General features: G+C 55.1%; 7 protein-coding genes across 7 annotated transcripts; 4 read left to right on the top strand and 3 right to left on the bottom strand.

Moving 5' to 3' along the window:
* Window positions 1-1,212: 1,212 nt before the first annotated feature.
* J4E92_001749 (uncharacterized protein) lies at window positions 1,213-3,606 on the top strand (the record flags this gene model as incomplete). The annotated part of the gene is made up of 1 exon (XM_051493160.1): window positions 1,213-3,606. The coding sequence occupies one exon, from the start codon at window positions 1,213-1,215 to the stop codon at window positions 3,604-3,606; it is 2,394 nt and encodes a 797-aa protein (XP_051356391.1).
* A 586-nt stretch (window positions 3,607-4,192) lies between these two features.
* On the top strand, window positions 4,193-6,547 carry J4E92_001750 (uncharacterized protein; the record flags this gene model as incomplete). The annotated part of the gene is made up of 5 exons (XM_051493161.1): window positions 4,193-4,664; window positions 4,721-5,452; window positions 5,501-5,640; window positions 5,690-6,283; window positions 6,338-6,547. 5 exons carry the CDS (start codon window positions 4,193-4,195, stop codon window positions 6,545-6,547), a joined length of 2,148 nt encoding a protein of 715 aa, XP_051356392.1.
* An 825-nt stretch (window positions 6,548-7,372) lies between these two features.
* Window positions 7,373-7,812, bottom strand: RPS29 (40S ribosomal protein S29; the record flags this gene model as incomplete). Its single annotated transcript, XM_051493162.1, has 2 exons — window positions 7,373-7,571; window positions 7,751-7,812. The coding sequence occupies 2 exons, from the start codon at window positions 7,810-7,812 to the stop codon at window positions 7,373-7,375; spliced, it is 261 nt and encodes an 86-aa protein (XP_051356393.1).
* Window positions 7,813-8,512: 700 nt separating this feature from the next.
* Window positions 8,513-10,550, bottom strand: J4E92_001752 (uncharacterized protein; the record flags this gene model as incomplete). The annotated part of the gene is made up of 3 exons (XM_051493163.1): window positions 8,513-8,561; window positions 8,617-10,329; window positions 10,375-10,550. The coding sequence occupies 3 exons, from the start codon at window positions 10,548-10,550 to the stop codon at window positions 8,513-8,515; spliced, it is 1,938 nt and encodes a 645-aa protein (XP_051356394.1).
* Window positions 10,551-11,075: 525 nt separating this feature from the next.
* J4E92_001753 (uncharacterized protein) lies at window positions 11,076-12,599 on the top strand (the record flags this gene model as incomplete). Its single annotated transcript, XM_051493164.1, has 1 exon — window positions 11,076-12,599. The coding sequence occupies one exon, from the start codon at window positions 11,076-11,078 to the stop codon at window positions 12,597-12,599; it is 1,524 nt and encodes a 507-aa protein (XP_051356395.1).
* Window positions 12,600-13,059: 460 nt separating this feature from the next.
* ALG11 (asparagine-linked glycosylation protein) lies at window positions 13,060-14,807 on the bottom strand (the record flags this gene model as incomplete). The annotated part of the gene is made up of 3 exons (XM_051493165.1): window positions 13,060-13,256; window positions 13,312-14,438; window positions 14,497-14,807. The coding sequence occupies 3 exons, from the start codon at window positions 14,805-14,807 to the stop codon at window positions 13,060-13,062; spliced, it is 1,635 nt and encodes a 544-aa protein (XP_051356396.1).
* Window positions 14,808-18,140: 3,333 nt separating this feature from the next.
* Window positions 18,141-18,950, top strand: J4E92_001755 (uncharacterized protein; the record flags this gene model as incomplete). Its single annotated transcript, XM_051493166.1, has 1 exon — window positions 18,141-18,950. The coding sequence occupies one exon, from the start codon at window positions 18,141-18,143 to the stop codon at window positions 18,948-18,950; it is 810 nt and encodes a 269-aa protein (XP_051356397.1).
* Between the last annotated feature and the right edge of the window lie 93 nt (window positions 18,951-19,043).

Below are 19,043 nucleotides of genomic sequence, written 5' to 3' on the forward strand. Positions count from 1 at the left end.
GAAGTCGGCAGCATGTAGTGTCCCTTGGCGCACAGCTGCAGAGGTGTTCACGGAAGGATCAAGCGCGTCAGACCAGGCTGAACTGTGTTGGTGGTTCTAGACGCGCATGGCCAGAACGTGGGCGTGTTCAAGCTTTCCCGGATGTTCGCCCGCACGAAGCAGCTTGTCCCGATTGCCTCTTGAGGTTGGTGTTCTCCCAGGTTGAGCTGATCGAGACAGCTCGATTCGTGTGTCGAATGAACTGAATGCGCTCTCTTCAATTAAGCGAAGCGCATGCACGTGGTCGACTCGAAGTGTTTTTCGGACGATGCCCGGCTACAACGGCTGGTATACAGACCACTCGCGATGATGTGTTCGCTGGTGCATTACGAGGACGCAGAATCCGGTTTTGGGATGAAGTCGACGTTGAACTAAGAATATCGATGTTGTTGTGCGGACTGGGCTTCAGTCATGGTGCAGCTGTCACCGAGATCACGCCATCTGTGAGCCTCAGGCCTGGGCTGGGATAGACGCAGTAGCAGTAGTGAATCTTAGCCCCGAGCTGTCGTTTGAAGCGTGAGCAGGGAACGGCCAAACTATATTTTCTGCAGTTTATCGTCGCATGAACACATTGATCTGGTGGGTGCAGTAGCGGCTAGGTGGTTAGATTTTGCTGTCAGTGCTGGGGAAGGCATCTAGCTTCCCCAGTCGCGAAAAGAGGGTCCTCTATGTCTCCCCGATATGATCCGAGGCTGCGCGCGCCCTGCCACCCTGTGCAGACGAGATTGGTTCATGCGCGGACGAGACTCACTCACCCTGAGGAGGCTGCACAGTGTTCGCGATTGATACGGGCGAGAAAGCCCAGAGCGCGCGTGAAGCAGTTTGGAGTTGCACACGCGGCCTACTCTGCTGGCTTTAGTCTGCGACGTTTCGGGCTGCGGAGTGACTGGGGGCTCCGCGGCTGGTGGTAGTTTCTGACTTTCTGTTTGGAAGGGCCGAAAGACGCGCCAATCAGCGGCGGGCAGTGGCAGTCTGGAACGGCAGGTGCCACCGGGACCGCCTGCATTCCCTCAAGCTTCGCCCAGACACCTCCCACTTGGCCTTGACGCTTAACCCACGACGGCGACCCTCGACCTCAACACCACACACAGGCCATGTCGCTCGTCTGAATCTCCATGGGCTTCTTCTACCGGACACGAACTGCTGCTGGACCAGTATAACCGCCGACCGACCATGTGGGAGGCCGAGTCCTGGCGGCATGGAGCGCCTCTCCTGGACCGTCGCGCGCCCGATGCCACCCGACCCTACGTGAGTATCACGACCGCGACGCCCTCCACGCACGCGACTGACGACCGCTACCAGCACTGTCCCTCGTACAAGCTGCCTGCCCACGGTACCATCGAAATTTCGCCCGGCAACACCATCACGCTCGACCAGAATGCCGTCTTCCGCCCGCTCTGCACCAACACGGCCACCCAGCAGGGCAACATCGACGACGGCACGGGGGGCATCACCAGCGTCGCCGACATGCGCGACCCCTTCCACGCCTCCATCACGCCCCAGGCCTACGCGACAGGCGCCGCGACCGTCATCGCCTGGATGCTCGTCATCATGCTCATCATCACACCACGCACCTTCTTCGTCGGCAACGCTTCGGGACGCTCAGGGCTCATGGGACGACGCGGTATGATCAGCGGCGCAACAGGGAGCGGATCCATCATTGGAGTAGGAAGCCGTCCATGGCTGCAGAAGGCCGCGGCCCTGACCGTCGCCATTTCCCTGACGCTCGCCACCGCCGACACGTTCAAGATTGCCGAACGCCAGTACGAGGAGGGCTTCATCGACGCCATGGAGCTGCGCGACCAGGTCGTGGCTGGCATGGAAATCAAGGTTTCGCGCGTTGTTTCCGACATCTTCCTCTGGCTCGCACAAGTACAGACCCTGATACGCCTATTCCCGCGCCACAAAGAGAAGGTCATCATCAAATGGGTCGGGTTCGCTCTCATCCTGCTCGACATTGCATTCAGCTGTCTCAACAGCTTCGGTCCCTATGAGAACCAACGCCGCCCCGCACACTTCGACACCGCGATCCCCGCCCTCAGCTATCTATTCCAACTATCACTCAGCATGCTCTACGCTGCCTGGGTTATGTACTACGCCATCACCAAGAGACGATACGCCTTCTACCACTCCATGATGTGGAACATGAGCGTCGTTGCCCTGCTATCTATCATCGCCATTCTTACACCCGTCGTATTTTTCATTACCGATATCGCCAACTACACCATTGCCGGATGGGGAGACTACTTCCGCTGGGTAGGGGCTGCCGCTGCCAGTGTCATCGTTTGGGAGTGGGTGGAGCGCATTGAAGCGCTGGAAAGAGAAGAGAGAAAAGACGGAATCTTGGGGAGAGAAATATACGATGGAGACGATATGCTCGACAACACCCCATCCGACTCCAAATGGCCTTCGAAACGCAAGGGTCAGCTATCAGAAAAAGATGAGAAGAAGAGTAGGGGAAGCTCCGGCGGATTCGGCGCGTTCACATCAGCATCAGCACATGCCGGCCGCTTCAACGACCTTGCTCAGAGGTTTGGACGCAAGATGACCGAATCGCCACGAGCAGAAGCACGAAAGAAGCGCACCATCCACATTCCTGCACCGCCCCCGGTTGTGCGAAGGTCCGCATCTGCTGCACGTGGAGACCGCAACTCGCGGGCCTATGTACGAGTGCAGACCCCGCCTCCGGTACCAGTCATCGCATCACCGGTCAGCAGGACAGACACCACCAGTGCTGACTCGACTGTATACACAGTCCGCTATCATCCCATCAGCGATACACCTGTCAATCCTCGGCACGCACCGGCAGACGATCGACCAGGAAATCGTGAAGCACAACCACAAACACAAGACTCATCACAGGAACCTCAGGCTCAACCAGCTGATCCTGAGGATCCTGAAAAGGGAGGAGAACTGGAACCTGTCACCAGCCGGAGTAGATTCCAATGGCAAGCTTTAGGAAACCCATTCCGACGAAAAGGACGGACCCCACCGAAGGAACTCCAGAGGGGGCAGGTCATCGAACCACTCGCGGTAGACGACGTCGCAGCCAACATACCCCCTCGCAACTACAACGGGCTAGCTCTAGCCGATCGCCTGGGTACCTTTGCCGCACAGCAAGGCGAAAAGCTCAGGTCGAAGAAGAAGCCTGGGTCACAGCACGAAACGACTCTACCAGTCACAATCATTCCTGCCCAACCTCGGGGCCAAACCTGGTCTCCGGACATTATCCGCCAACAGCAACAAGCGCAACAGGACGAGTCCACTGCTAGTGCGGGTACGCAGCAAGCGAGTGCGCCAACTCTGAGCGAACAAGATCAATCTCATGGAGGGACTAACTCAAGCGAGGTCGTCAACCTGTCGGCCTCGCCAAACTCCACACGCACTCCCCGTATCCGGTTCTCGCCGGCAGCCCCGCTTGGTCGCCAACACAACACTGGTGGTCTTGGGACAGAGATGCGACAACCGCCATCTGCACCGAGTTCACCGTTGCCACAAGACGAGTCGACATCAACCATCGACTTTAGCAGGCCCGAAAACCACACTCGGACAGATCACAACAGGTAGCTTGTCGGCACACCATCTTCTCTCGCATGTTTCTGTTTATATTTCGAACGTTGATAGCACGTATATACCCCCACATTGAACGGCGCATTGGTGGCATGGATTGAGGACAGTGGAAACTCCACACAGCATTGGCATGGAATGGCGCAATTGGAACTTAAAAAATCTTTGGTGTTTGTATGAGGGATGGATACCCGCCGGCCATAAGGTCAGGCTCTTTGATTTAGGTGGAATGGCGCAAGCCTGCGACGACAGGGGGAGCAGTGGATACTGCGATCTATTAAGCGCTATAGCATGTACAGCAAAATATCAATAAATCAGTAAATCATACGTTTGCACTTGTCAGTAACTCCTGCTTTTACAGTTGTCAAAAGTCAAGCAGGTGTGCCAAGGCATTGATAAGGCTGTGACGATCTGGTAGGGCATGGGACGGGCGTTAGTGGAGCCCGGTTCCTTGCACCGCCGCATCATAGCTCCATGTTATCATCGCGTGTAGCACCTCCAGTCTAAGCTGTGGCCCTGCATTCTGTCCATCGACGACGTGCAGCTTGAAAATAATTAGTCGGCCGCGCATCTTCTCCAGGCGACAATGTCTTTATTCGGTGACGATGACCCGCCGCAGCGCGCGAAGCAGTCGTCGTCGCTCTTCGATGACGATCCCAAGCCCGCGGGCAAGACGGGCAACAGCTTGTTCGCAGACGACCTCGACGCCAACGACTCGCCCTGGGGCTTCCCCACGCCCAAGAAAGCCGGACGCGAAGCTCTCGTCAAGTCGCTGCTGCCTGCCTCGGACGTGCCCGACTCGTACATTGACGCTTTCGACGCACTGCTAGATGCTGGCGACCGCGAAGGCAATGGGGTCAGCGTGGAGGGTGTCAAGAAGCTGCTGGCCGAGAGCGACATCCCCGGTCACGCGCAGTCCAAGATCCTCGAGATTGTGCTACCGTCTGGTGGCAGCGCCGAACTGGGCAGGAACGAGTTCAATGTTGTCTTCGCCCTGATTGGGTTGGCGCAAGAGCATGAGGACATCACCCTAGACAGCGTCGACGAGAGGAAAAGGAGTGAGTGTTAGCATTGTCGCGCATGCCGCGAAAGAACGACATTGACGCCCCGCCAGATCTTCCCGTCCCAACCGTGACGCTGCCGCAGTCCACCAAGGCCCGCGAACCATCACCTCCTCCCCAACAAGCCCAGCCCCCGACTCCTCCCGCGCCGCAACGCCAGCCGTCTGCGCAGCAACCGTCTCCTGCAAGCAAGTCGAGCGCGCCTATGCGCAAGCAATCCTTCGGCGACCCAGAGGCGGATCCTTGGGGCAGCCCCGACCTGCACAGAGGCCACAGCCACGCGAGCTATACAAGCTCCCAACCGCACACCAACGGCTCGAGCTTACCCCCAACCGCACGAACGACGAGCCAATTTACAACACAATCGACCGCCGCTTCCTCCAACATCCCGCAGCCCGTCCAGCCAAGTTCCTTGAGCAGTGAAGGTGGCTGGGGCGGATACAATGGCGGAGCGAGCCAGCCATTCGCTGCCCCTGGCTTGGGTGAAGAAGGCTTTGGCGCACCCGCAGGAGGAGAGGGTGGCTCCAATGCGACACCAGAGTTGGGCAGATCCATTGGGCGACTGAATCCAGGCGGCAGTGGCAACGAAGAGGTCATTACCATTACTGCGCTCTCAGAGAAAGAGGGCATGTTCATGTTCCAGCACCGCAACTACGAAGTCGCCAGCTCGAAACGCACCACAAAGGTCGTGCGCCGATACAGTGATTTTGTCTGGCTGCTGGACTGTCTGCACAAGCGGTATCCCTTCAGACAATTGCCATTGTTGCCCCCGAAGAGGGTCGGTAGTAAGTACTCATCCTGCTGTGGCCTCGATACGTATTGAGATTTCTTAGTCAACGGTAACCCAATAGCTGCGGATGCCACTTTCCTCGAGAAGCGAAGAAAGGGTCTTGCGCGCTTCACCAACGCACTCGTACGGCATCCAGTTCTGAACCAGGAGCAGCTCGTAGTCATGTTCCTGACAGTACCTACGGTATGTTTAATCTGTTTGGAGACTGCCCAGCACGTACTAATTGGAACAGGAACTCGCAGTATGGCGCAAACAAGCCAACCTATCCGTCCAGGAAGAATTTACCGGCAAACCCCTACCACCAGATCTCGAAGACTCCCTCCCGAAGACCCTCCCTGAGCTCTTTGATACCGTCCGATCTGGCGTCCGACGCAGCGCAGAAACCTACATCACCCTCTGCAGCATGATGGAGCGCCTCTCCCGCCGAAACGAAGGAATGGCAGCCGAATACGCACGTTTCTCCTCTGCTCTCAGCGGACTCACAGAGTCAAGTCAAGAAACATACGCTGTCGACACAAATGACGTGCCATTGCTGAACGAGGGCATGAACGCTACATCGCGACACCTCGACTCCAGCAGACAATTGCTAGAAGACGAAGCAAGAGGATGGGAAGAAGGTGTGCTCGAAGACCTGAAGAGACAGAGAGACACTCTAGTCAGCGTACGCGACATGTTCGACCGCCGAGACAAGTACGCCCGCGACAACATCCCCCAACTGGAAAAGCGCATCGCAAACAACGAAACCAAGCTCCACAACATCCGCCAGAAACCCGCCGAGCAGATCAAGCCCGGTGAGGCGGAGAAGGTGGAGGATGCCATTTTCAAGGTTAGTTTTCAATCCTCTTGACACAGTGAGATCAATTCTAACGTGTGATACTAGGACAAGGAATCCATCGTCCAACAACACGCCCGCGGCGTCTTCATCCAGGAATGCATCCGCGACGAACTGCTCTTCTTCCAAAAGTCGCAATACCACGTTAGTAGACTGCATCAGGAGTGGGCGCAGGAACGTGTCAAGTATGCGGAGCTGCAGGCGGATAACTGGAGGGCGTTGAGTGAAGAGGTGGAGAGTATGCCTCAGGCGGAGTAGGCAACACGTGTGTTTGTGGAATTAAGAGAAGGGATGATAATGTCTCCTTGCCCGTTCGTTCATGGCATTCAAGGGCGATGAATGAAATGGCATGGCGGTGATGGATGGGTGGATGACGGATGCTCGTGCTCTCGTCTTCTTGAACAGTTGGCCGTCGGGATGTCATGAGCCAAGGTTGTAATTTGTACATGTCTCTTACGTCTTGTTTTGTTGCTTTCGTTTGCGCGCATTTGATATCAAGAGGTCGACGTATATACCTGTGTATGAATGAGATTGGATGCTTCTGCCTTGTCCTCGATGTATATCTGCTGTTTGCTTGTCCTGTCGATACTGTATCATCCCCCGCTTGACGAGTTCTGTGAGATGACGAGGAAGATGAGCGCTCGCCCTACACATGACTGTAGTATAGTAGGACTAAGAAGACCGGGTGTCGATGATGAGATATTGTGTCGGGGTGACATGTCCCAAGTCCCAGTTGTCGATGGTAGCCTGCATCATGTGTCCTGACTTCGAAAGACGCCCCTCGCTACATCAGTGCACCAATAGTCCATGTCTTCACACCACAGGTGAGAGCCGTATTGTGAATTCAGGATTGATTTCTCATTGCATGCAAGGTCGGGTATCCCCCATTGCCCGTAAACACAGTATGAGGAAATACGCCATGCAGAACCATCCCCAACCGACTACAAAGCCCACTCTCTCAGCTTGCTTTTCCTTTTATCTCAGACCCATATCCGTCCTCTTGCTTGATCGTGTGGGGCGGTCGGGTCGAGGTAACATTGTTGTATCGTATCGTCAGGTAATCATCGTCGTCACATGCGCCTTCTACTCCAGCCCTCGAAGCGTACGGTAGAGAGAAAATCTATCGGTGCTGTTGCGATGTGAGTTTGCGTACATTGTAGAAGTAAGGTACGGAAGACGTACCTTGACGAAGCCAATGTCGGAGCTCTTCTCGCGGAAGCACTGACGGCAGATGTTGAGGCCGTACTTGCGGATCAGACCAGCGGGGTGGGTGCAGACGCGGCTGTGAGTACTGTGTTAGCCATCGCGTACTGGTATCCTGGCCCGGTGCATCAGGTGCGTCCAATCCCTCCCCTCGCGCAGACCAACACGGTGCGCTCGCCCTGGCCCCAGCCGCGTATATAATCGGCGCCTCTTCCCCCTCCTCCATCTAGTGTATCGAAATTTTGGATTCAAACGTACCACTCGCGGGAGCCCTTGCCGTAAGTCCTAGGGCGCGAATACCAGACCGACTCGTGAGACATGATGTGTGGTTGGAGGGTTTTGGACGGGGGATTGTCGCTTGCTATTTCCAAGTCAGTTGAAATTGTACATTTACGAAAGCCTCTGCGACGGCTTCAAAAAGGGCTACTGACAGTATTGACTTGTTGTCGGCGGTGTTGAATCGGGCGTGCGTAGGCTTGTCGGGGTCACGATGCTCGACCGTCGAAATCGAATATTGTGTGGGGTGGTCTGTGCTGGCCGCTAACCGCCGGCGCCGCCGCGGGGGCAGCGCCCTCTCAGAACTGATCGCGACGTTTCGCTGTGCCAAGAGATCGCTACAATCCACGGTTTTGCTCCCAAAGATACCGCATGCGGTAGTTTCACTAGTAAAAAGTGGGGTTTGCGAGCTGATCAGATCTGTGACCGCTAGATGCTGTATCGCCGGAGAGCGGCTGCTTGCTTCTGCACGTGCGCTCTTGTGCTCTTTGGGACAGAGCTTGGAGTCAAGAGCGTACGATAGGTACTGAAGCACTTTTACTTGTGTAATGACTAGGCACCCCCAGGATAAGTTCGGCAATAATATACACACGAAGAACCTAGAAGATACAAGGACATTTGCACAGTGGTGTCTCCCTGCACATACCACGTCACCATCGAACTGCAATCCACTGCTACCCCAACATTCATACACAATCATATCGTACAGGTTTGAATTTCGACCTCGAAGCGCCGATCAAATGTCTACTCCCGACGGTGACCCAAGTTGACCACCAGCGTGCCACTCCTGCTCCTATTCACTGGTCAGTTTCGGTAGGCCCTTCGCTCTTGTTGGCTGAGCAACTTACTCTACTTTGTGGAATCTTATCCTTCCGCCATTATCCAAGGTGGTCGGGCTGTATTCATCGGCCTTGAGGGGTGCCCTATATATAGGAGGAGAAGGCTCCACCCGTTTTTCCTCATCCAGTGACGACGACACTGTTTTGTGATATCTGATCTTCGCCCCGCTTTCAAGGCTCTTCGTCTTGTATTTGCTGGGGAGGGGTGCGCCTTCCTCTAACAAAGTGATCGCTGGGTTGTGGATACGGGGTGGATTTGATCGCTGATCTGTAGCCGGTGTGTCGTTATTTGTAGCCGACGTGCGCCCTTTTGTGAGACGCTGCTCTTCGGCTGTGAGAAGCTCCATCTCCCGGTCAAGAGCCTCGATCTCTTCTTGCATGGCCCTCCGCTTTTCGCGGTTTGCTTGCTGCCTTTTCCACTCGTCGCTTTCTTCGCCTTTTCTGACATTGAAATCAAGAGGTTGATCAAAGGGGTCGATGGGTCCGCCGAGCAGCCGGTTGGCTCTGTGCTTCTCCTCCTCTAGCATCGCTGCAAACTTCTTCCTGGTCTCCTCAAAATGTGGTCTGTTCCAGTAGTCCTTTCCATAATTCGCCCGCAAATCACGATGAAGGTCACCAACAAGGTACAGACTACCTGTCAGGACGATCGGTCCTTCGGGTTCTCGAAGGTATTTTGCTGTACAAAGCGCTCGGAGCGGCCCGCCTTCTTCCACAGCTAGCCCTGTGATAGTGGGCTCGATCGATTTTGCTATGGCGAGGAGTCGTTTTGGATGCATTGGTTTCACCCAAGGCATACCATCCACCGGACCAAAGGATGTAGTGACGACGTTGTCTCCTCGGTGTAGTATGTTTCTCAGGAATTTATGTGCATCTTTCCCATCGGTCATTGCAAGTACCCATGTGATAGGCCATCCCCTGCGTGGCCTTTGAACACCAGGAACCTTCTTCCTTACCCGCAGATTCCGTCCGACGTGGCCACTCAGCAGTGTGGCAGCGTCAGCGTTATGAGCTCCATCTACCAGGATGAACTCTCCTTTTTGACTGACTCCAGTCGTGCCATCCGTGCTTGGCCCACCAAAGATAGGCGGTACTCGAACCGGCTCTAGTCGTCCTGGGTATGGAATGTTCCTTGCGCCGTGCAAGGTTTGTTGCATCACAAACGGTTTCATCTCTTTGCCGAGGCTCTCCATTGCTGCCATCGTAGCCCTTGCTGCGAGGACAATATTTTCTCGTTGATCGGTCGGTTTTGGTGGCCGGTCTTCGTTCGCAAACAGCATCTTCGAAAAGCCCGGGGGGTCATATTCCAAACAAGGTCCTGCCCCAATGCTGCGAGCATGTTCCTCAATGACCTCTTTGACGTTTCCCTCATTTTTAGGATTGACAAGGTAGGGCACATCCGGCCTGAGGATGCCAGCTTTGTGGAGTGCGATCTCTTCTAGGGTATCACCTAAAAAGCCTTCGTGGTCTCGCGCTATCTTTGCAATGACTGAAACCGCTTGGTTGTTCAATATATTGGTAGCGTCGAGCTTTCCGCCCATGCCCACTTCAACGATGCCAATGTCAATTTTGGCTTCGTTGAAGATGTGGAAAGCAGTGGCGGTCAATATTTCGAAATTTGAAGCACTGATGCCATCTCTTATACTCAGGTCCAGATAGTGCTTCTCGATCTTGCGAAAGAGGGCCTCTTCCACGGGCTTATGGTTGATGCTTATACAGTCCCATCTGGAAAAGTTAGATGAGAACTAGCTCACGTGACAGCGTGCGTACCTGTCTATGAGATGTGGAGATGTGAATTTGCCAATTGTGAGTCGCTTGGAAAGGAGCCTCGAGGCATAGTGGCAAATGGATCCTTTGCCGTTTGTGCCAGCGACATGTATCGATTTCCACGGAAAGTGGACATTCTTCAGAAGCAGACTGATCCGTTCCAAGCCAGGCTGGATCATGACCACGAGACGAGTAGTTTACAGTAGCATAGGCAACTATGGGTCCAGGCAGACGCGGAATGTTCTGAAACGATGTACCTGCAGGTTAAGTTGACTCATTGGGGCGAGTGGACCAAAAGCTGCGGACAGGTGCGACCTTGCTGCATTGGGTAACTGAGGCTTGGCGATCGCGGTCGCGCCTGGCGAAGACGATGGGTCGTTTGCTGTGGGAACATGGAACTGCGATACACAGTAAAGTGAAGCTGAGACAAGCTATTCAGAGGTGATAATCTAGACCAAAGACGTTTGCTATATGAATGTTGGGAGACAAGTGTCAGCGCTGTCATCCCACTTGAAGTTCTGCGCCTCCCCCGGACCCTTCAGCCTCACTGTCCTGGTTTAGGCGGCTGCGACGTGCGCCGCTCTGCCCAGGTGCCGCCCTAGTTCCTTCTCCGACCCATCCCATTAGCATCATCCGGCGCGTCACCATCAACACCGCACCTCACCCATCTTTTTTGGAACGAAGCAGATCACACATTTGGCGCAATGGGTATCCCGATCGGATGGAACATTAATCGCGAAGAAGACGCGAAGAAAGACGCACTGAGGGCTGACATTGCCGGCTCACGCTCACCCATCCGCCGCCGCGTCAGACCCAACAGGTCACCGCGCCCTCACAGCGCCCTCGACACGGATTTCCTCATCTCCGGTCCGCATATTGAATGGATTCCTCGCTCGTCGCATCGCGCGCGTCTGGCACCGCCACCCGTCCCCGAAGTGTCGAGGACCGAATACCGCAGCAACGAGCCTTCGAGACACCCACCTACTCTACAACGCGACGAGAGCAGCGTGCGCCGATCGCGCAATCGCCTCGATGGCTACATGCGCGCGTATGAGACGCGCGCGACTCCCGACCATGACCGCCCCTTGCCCGCTTTCACCCCGGGATTTGCGCCAGCGGCAGCGTCGCGAACGCCCGAAACGGAAGCACAACGCGATGCGCAAGACCCATTTTCACGCCTGCGCGAATACAGATCATACCGTCGCACTACCAGACGATCAACGCGTTCTCAGAGCCCCCGTGCTGACCGATCGACGCGAGGCGATAGTGTGAATGCGCCCGAGGAGAGCCACGAGACAGGCGAGAATCACGCTGTAGCATTTCCTCCGCTGCGTAGAATGGGTCGCCGCACCATTGCTGACGGACCGCTACCTGCCAGCTCTCTGCGCGAGTCCTGGAGTCCAGCTGGTGCGCTGGATGGCTTAGGCGACCGGAATCGCAGCGTCAGTCCCTTTGAAGATCAGTTGCAATGGGACAGCTTCCTCACCACCGTCGTGGACGACCCCGTCGCACCAAGTGCGGGGTCATCATTCGCATCAGCCGCAGCCGCAGCCTCATTCACAAATTCGCATCCCAGCTCACGAGCAGGAAGTGCCAACTCGGCCGCATCGTCGCATACCCACCTTACAGTGCCATCACGACGTCCTTCCCCTCCACAAAACGAGCAATTCATGCGGGCATGCGATACCTCGGAGGACGACTCAGCCTCCGACACCGAAGAAGAAGAGATGGACGTACGCGGCAGCATACGCCGTCGTACCGGCACAGAGGCCCGCAGGAACCGCTTGAACATTTCAGACTCGACCGCCCCTCGCCGAAGAATGCGCCCATCGTACTTCTCCAGCGAACCTCCTGCGCGCGATACCGAACGCTACGGACTCCGCGTAATCGACCGATCCCGCGACGCCAGCGAGGTCGTTCACAGCTTCTACAACTCCGGCATCTGGCGGGACGCCGAGACGGAAGCGCCGCAGAGACCGCAAATCCCCCAGCTCGATGGACCAGCAGAGGAATCCGTGAGCGCCAATGACTACGAGGGTATGCCTCCACTCATACCCGCGGAGTCGCCGCAACCGCCACCACTCGATCAGGAGCTCCGTGATGCGCGGTCGTTGCTGGAGCGTCTCGCGCGCAGGGAAGATGTCAGTGACGACTTTTGGGCATCGGTTGGCTTGACGCGATCTTTTGCTGACCCCGTCGAGCGCTTCCAGGAACTTGAGCGATTTTGATCTGGCTTGTTGCTTCTGTATCCTTAGGTTGGCTTGGCTGGTCCCGCCACTTTGGTTGTTTCTCTTCTGCTGCTATCATGCTGTTTGCGCTGTATTCATTCACCGATTGGCTTTTAGCCGCTTAATGCTCGTCTTACGAAAAGTTATGGTAGTAAGGACGACGACCTGTTTAGATCGATTAGATCGAGCTTACGTCAACGACTCCTGGATAGAGATATTTGTATCTTTACATAGCTAGTTAACATCCCCCGAAGAAGGGACAGAATACAAAAAAGCTCAGCCAGCACATACGCAAATCACTCATCACTTCTACCCACGTGCTCCGTGATGTACATATTGCAAGAAGTTGAATTCATATCGGATGCTAGACTCCTAAGTGGTATGCAACCGTCCCAACGCTCACGTGTGGTATCGAAAATTCCCAGTATAACGCCATGCTCCCAGTCTTGTGGATCGCTCCTCATTCTGCTGTGCGCTCGATTTGCAGGGCAACGAGCTTCTCGGTGTTCTTCAGCCACCTCTCTGCGAATACTTGATCGGTAAAGCGCTCCGCTGACCGGCGAGCACGCTGTCGCATGTCCAGCGTGTCTTCGGGGGAAAGTGTGAGGGCTTTGCGGAAACCGTCGGCGTATTGCTCTGCGGTTGTGGCATGGAAGCCTGGTTAAATGTTAGTAGTGTTCTGAATGTGGTATTGCGAAGTGCTTAGACTTACCAGTAGGTTTTCCGTCGACCTCAATCACGATGTCCAGCTTGGGTCCACCGGAGTTGTTGACTACAGAGATCATGCCAGCGGCCTGGTATTCCACCACTCCGATTCCGAAATGCTCGTTCCACATAGCGTTCACTCCTACACTGGCTTTGCGCATCCACTCGAGCATCTGCGGCCACGGCGCGTCGCAGATAAATTCGACGTTATCCTTGATATGTAGCTCGTGTGCCAGGAGCCTTAGTTCGTAAACGCGCTTCGCATCGTCATGCGAGTTTCGTACCGAACCTATCAGAACGAGCTTCGGGGTATCGTTGGGGTACGCTGGGAGTTCGGGTTTGGAGTGCAGGAAGGATGCGAAGGCCTCGAGGATCAGTCGGTGGTTCTTTTCTGGTCGGAACTGCGCGATGTAGAGCAGATATGGGCCGCGGTCTTTCTCGCTCGACTCAGAGACTGGAACGGCTTCTATGACTTCTTCGACTGCGACGGGCGGGAAGACGACGTCGATGTCGATTGCCTTGCTTCGTTTGATACGGTATGGTTCCCAGAGAGACTTGATGTGACTTTGCGTCCATGTAGAGTTGGTCATTACTACGTCAATGGTGCTGCCGACTTTGCTGTATAACTTAGCAAAGAGTTGCCAGTACTTCTTCTTTGCTATGCCTCGATATCCTGCGCCTGTTCCTGCATTTATGCCCTGGCCTCCAACCTGTAGCGAATCTAGCATGTCGGTGGAAATAGTCGGATAGTGTACGTATGCGCCGGTCGGCACGGTCGGGAAGAGGAAGGACGATAGGCCGAGGGCGAAGGCGTAACCCATGGTGTCGATGAATATGTCGGGCACGAGAAGACTGAAGGCATCATAGGCGAGAATGAGAGAGCCGAGAGATTGGCCCAGTAGTGTGAATCGCGGCCATGTGCTCGCGAGTACCCAGTCGCGGGTTGTGAGGTAGAGGAAGTGGACGGTCGGGGGATATAGCTGGATGTTGAAACGGTCTTTGACACGCCTCAATATGGCGGCTTTGTCGACGTCGTGGTCGCCCGTGTAAACTATGCAAGTAGCTTTTGGCCAGCGCTTCTGGTTTGCTCGGATCGCAGCCCAAAGGACTCGTTCGCCGCCGCCTCCTGCATTGCTATGAGAACAACCTGTCAGCGAAGATATCCCAATCCTCCAGAGCATGCCGTCCATACCAGAAAGGGTGGAAGAAGCCCACTATGCCGTCCCATTCGCTATCCGCCGGTCCATCCTTCACTGCACTGCCAGGAGGTGTATTCCCGACCTGTTCCCAGTCATCGTCCTCTTTCTTCTTGTTCTTTTGCTGCGCCTCGAATGTCTTGGTCTCGCTTGCCACCCTAGCCAGTAGTAACTCTCGTCGTGTACGGGAGGATCGTCGGAGATGTTGTCCCACTATTTCCGCAGCGAAGCGCAGGGTCTTGGGAAGAAAGACGGTAGCCAAGAGTGCGGGTAGCAGTAGCGAGAGGAAGATGGGTAAGAGACCCATCGTGGAACAACGCCGGGCAGAGGTACAGTGGGGAGAGGCAGATAGCGAAGACTCATTCAGCCATGGGCAAATGTTTGGGCAAAGCGACAGCTGTTCAGGTGGGATGACATCGGTTCGTTCCTGGCGCCGGCCCGAGAGCGTGGGACCCTGACGCGCTAGTGGGAGCCTCTTCCTCCCGGGAATCGGACATTTTGATATCCAGCTGCAACACCAAACTTACGGCAAGATGCTGTCGTCGCGCCTCCTGCGGCAGCCAGCATGCCAATTGCTTCCGAGAATCTCCACCACGTCTACATCTTCGATATGCCGCCCATCGGCTCGCGCCTTCCACGCTTCGACCCCGCGACAGGATCCCCTCGTCGATGCCATCCTGTACCTTCCCCACGAGCTGATGTCGCTCGTCCACACCGCCGTACCATGGTATGCCGCCATACCAATCACCGCCTTCATCACTCGCGGTCTTCTTGTCACGACATTCGGAACTCGGTCGCGCGCTCTTGCGGCCCGATACATCGGTCTCCAACCGCTCCGAGAAGCACTTGCTTACAAGAAACGTGACGAGGTATTGAAGCGCGGCGGTTTCAGAACAGTAAAACAGGGCGTCGTAACTGCGAGTAGAGAGATAAAGGAAGTCACGTCGGCGATTGATAAGAGATGGAACGTCAGTTTGAGTGGCCAAATCATGTGGACGGTTGGGCAACTACCTATATTCATCGCCATGGCCGAGGTCATACGACAGAAATGCGGCGCTCATGATGGTCTGGTAGGCATGGTGATCGCAGCCGTCAAAGGCGAAGGCACAACGATGACGAACGAACTTGGGGAAACCGTTGCGCGTGTAACACCTTCTGCATATTTTGAGCCTTCGCTGGCAACAGAGGGGATACTCTGGTTCCAGGATCTACTTGTTCCAGATCCTACAGGTGCCCTCCCATTCATTGCATCAGCCATCATGTTCGCAAACATCTACACCTCGAAGAATAGTGTCGAAAGCAGTAAACATCGGAGGTGGCCCGGTATACTTCGAAGGACTTTACTCTGGGTGGCTCTGTTGATCGGCCCCATGTGTCAGCATCTGCCTGCCGCACTGATGCTGTACTGGTCGTCGAGTACAGCCTCTGTCATGCTATGGAATCTCTGGCTGGACAGAAAGTACCCAGCGCCACGAGGATTCACGGCGTGTAAGAGGCCGCTTATCATGCCACCACCACCACCTGTTTCGAAAGGGCGGAAAGTGTGAGGTCTCACCAGTGTTGTACACTGCCATGAGCCTTGAACTACCATCGAAACACTTCACTGCCACAGGTGAATCTTGAGAGAGCATCTGCGTGAGAAGACAGGCGGCGCAGGAAACGTCTGAAGTAGTAGCTTACAATGGAGCCACTCGCATCTTGTTGCCTCGACCTTTTCAGTGTGTCTTGGAGGCTGTGGTCACTATCAGCAGGTCCGGGTATACGGCTTCTCACCACAGATGCTCGCAGTATCCTCTTTACGGAGTAGACTGCCTGTAGGTCCCGGTCTTTGACCGACAGCTTACTGCCTCTGAGAAATGGAAGGTCAGCATCATAGTTGTCGAGATGGAAGAACACAGCTTTTCCTACCTAACTCGGAGACACGACAAAACACAAACCAACCGATCTATGAACGCCAGAACAAACACCCAGGCTGTATCTGAACAAGTCTCAACCCCCGGTTTCTACTCAACAACAAATTCGCCAGTCTTGGTCTCGGCATCTACGTGAGTTCATTTGATGTGAGTACGATATTGAGCATATCGGCATACTTCGGCATACTGGGGCATGATTGTACGCTAGATTGAGGGGTTGTGCGTATAGTAATCACCTAGAACTCTGCGACCACCCTAAGTGGGGGATGGCCTATGTACAGAAAAGTTTGTGGTTTTGCATGATTCGAATCAGACAATACGCAGGAAGGCGCCGTGTCGCATCTGTTTGTCACGCCGTAACAGAATCCTGCAAATTGTTTGGGAGTACATTGTTTCAACCAAAAGCCAAGAAATCAAGCTTTGCGCAGTCATGAATTCCGCTGTGCAAATGATCAAGGGGGTGTTCAGCTAACTGCTCTTCAACATCTCGAAAATGCGCTAGCGGTTTAGTATGACCTGGCACAGGGGCCAAGGATCTAAGATATATCTGCTCACTCCAAGACGAGCTGAGGTCGTAAAACCCTCAAAGCATCCATCGTATGATGCGCCAGCTGATAAGTGATAGGAATGCAGGAGCGTTGGTGATGCACCTGTACCTGTTGGTCGTGACTTGGGGCCCAGGTGTTTCGAGATGACATGATGTTCACCGTAGAACATAATAACGGCATCACTGCTGCAGATGTTCAGAAGTGGTCCAGAGGACCAACATACGCCCCCTCCCGAGAGTCGACTGTTCTGGAATTCACTGCCAGTTTGATCTCGATCTGAATCGAGCCACGTGAACGTCCTCCAGGGTTACTAACCGGAACATACCGAGCCCGCTCGTTGCCAAGTCGCATGCCCATGGTAAGCGAAGTGGAAGCTGCTGGAAGGACAAAGCAGACGGCGATGACCATATGCTGAATAGATCCAGGTGCTGAGGGAAGTATTACCGGATGTCACCGCCTGGAATTGATTGGGTATAATGTATCAGCTCGCTGGCTGTGATTCGATGTGGGAGGGTTGTCCGGCTAGAATTTCTTCCCCGCGTCGAACTTCGCAGAGCACCTGCATCGACGTCACGGCACTCTGCAACATGGGAACGACAGCTGCGTCTCACACCGTGAGGAGGCGGGCATCGCGTACTACAACTGTACTGGATAGACCATTCTAGACTCGCAACCCTGGCGCAGATCGTATGATAAAACTGGGCGCTGCGAGATTACCAGCAGTTTGGCCATTCAAGTGGCGGTTATCATGGCTGCAAGAAGGCCATGAAAAAGTCTTGTCACCGGGATCTGGTTGGAGCTGAGTTTTGGTGTGACAAGTGGTCCAGCGGGTTGCTTCTCCGCCGTCTTCGCTGCGCGCCCGAGCTCGGAATCTTCTAGGCGCAGCGCAATCAAGCCTACCGCAGTCTCTGGGAGCTGGCAAAAGCCGGTGTGTTTCCTGTTGATCGTTCGATATTCTGCTTCAACCCGATCACCGGCACCATCACTAGCCAGGATACCAAGGGAAGGCTGATGACAGAGTGACGACAGGACGAATAGCCCTTGAATATATACTGCCATAAGACTTCGCCGAACCTGAGTGACTAGTAATAAACGCCCTCCCACACAACTCCGCGGCAGCCAGACACCAAGATGGACTTCTCTAATCTGCCTGCCTTCCCGGTGGCCGCGAATAACCCAATGTACTCTCCCAACAGCGATGCCTTCCCATCACCGGACGAAATCGACGCTTACCTCACGGAGTCATATCCCGCACTTTCCGACTATGGTTTCAATACCTACGATAGCAGGAGCGGCCAGTGCTTCAACCGATCCATCACGCCAGGGGCCCGAGATGTTAATTGGAGTGCACCGGTACCCAACAGCTACGTCAGCACACCATCACTTGTCAGTGCAACGAGCGCAGGCGGTGAAGCTCCTCTGAACGCATGGCCGAATTACAGCTCAACGCCCTTGAGCTGCCCAGCCGATTTCCAACACACCTACACTGCAACCGACTTCCCCAACGGCTATCCGTCCAACCCCTCTCCCTTACCGACGCCGCCCACTGGCCACGGCAGCCCAATATTCCTATCGCCCACCGCACTCCACGGCATCTCTCCCGAGGACACCTCACTCAAGCCACCTGCTCCACGCAAACGAGGCCGACCTCGCATCCACCGCCCCGCCTCTGAGCCGACCGCGACTACTACCGCCAAAATCGCCCGGACACAATGCATGCCCCACACCGAAGTCGAGCGCAAGTACCGCGAAAAGCTCAATGCAGAGCTAGAGCGACTACGTCGGGCTGTGCCCATGTTACCGCAAAGTGATGCCACGGATACGGGCGCAGTGAAGCCTAGTAAGAGCATGGTGCTGGCAGTGGCCATCGACTACATTAAAGAGTTGGAGAGGCAACGAGATGCAGCCGTCGAAGAGGTAGAGCGACTAGGAGGCAAGATGAGGTTTGGAAGGGCGGGGGTTAGGAAAAGGGAGGATGGGGATGCTTGAGCGGTGGCGTGATATTGTTGTAGTAACGCCGAGTGGTCATAACGGCGTCATGACAGGCACTGGGGATCGCACGATGGGCGACCATGACTCTCA

Source organism: Alternaria infectoria, assembly GCF_024043175.1.
Source record: "Alternaria infectoria strain BMP 0036 chromosome Unknown scaffold_2, whole genome shotgun sequence".
Taxonomy (NCBI): Eukaryota; Fungi; Ascomycota; class Dothideomycetes; order Pleosporales; family Pleosporaceae; genus Alternaria; species Alternaria infectoria.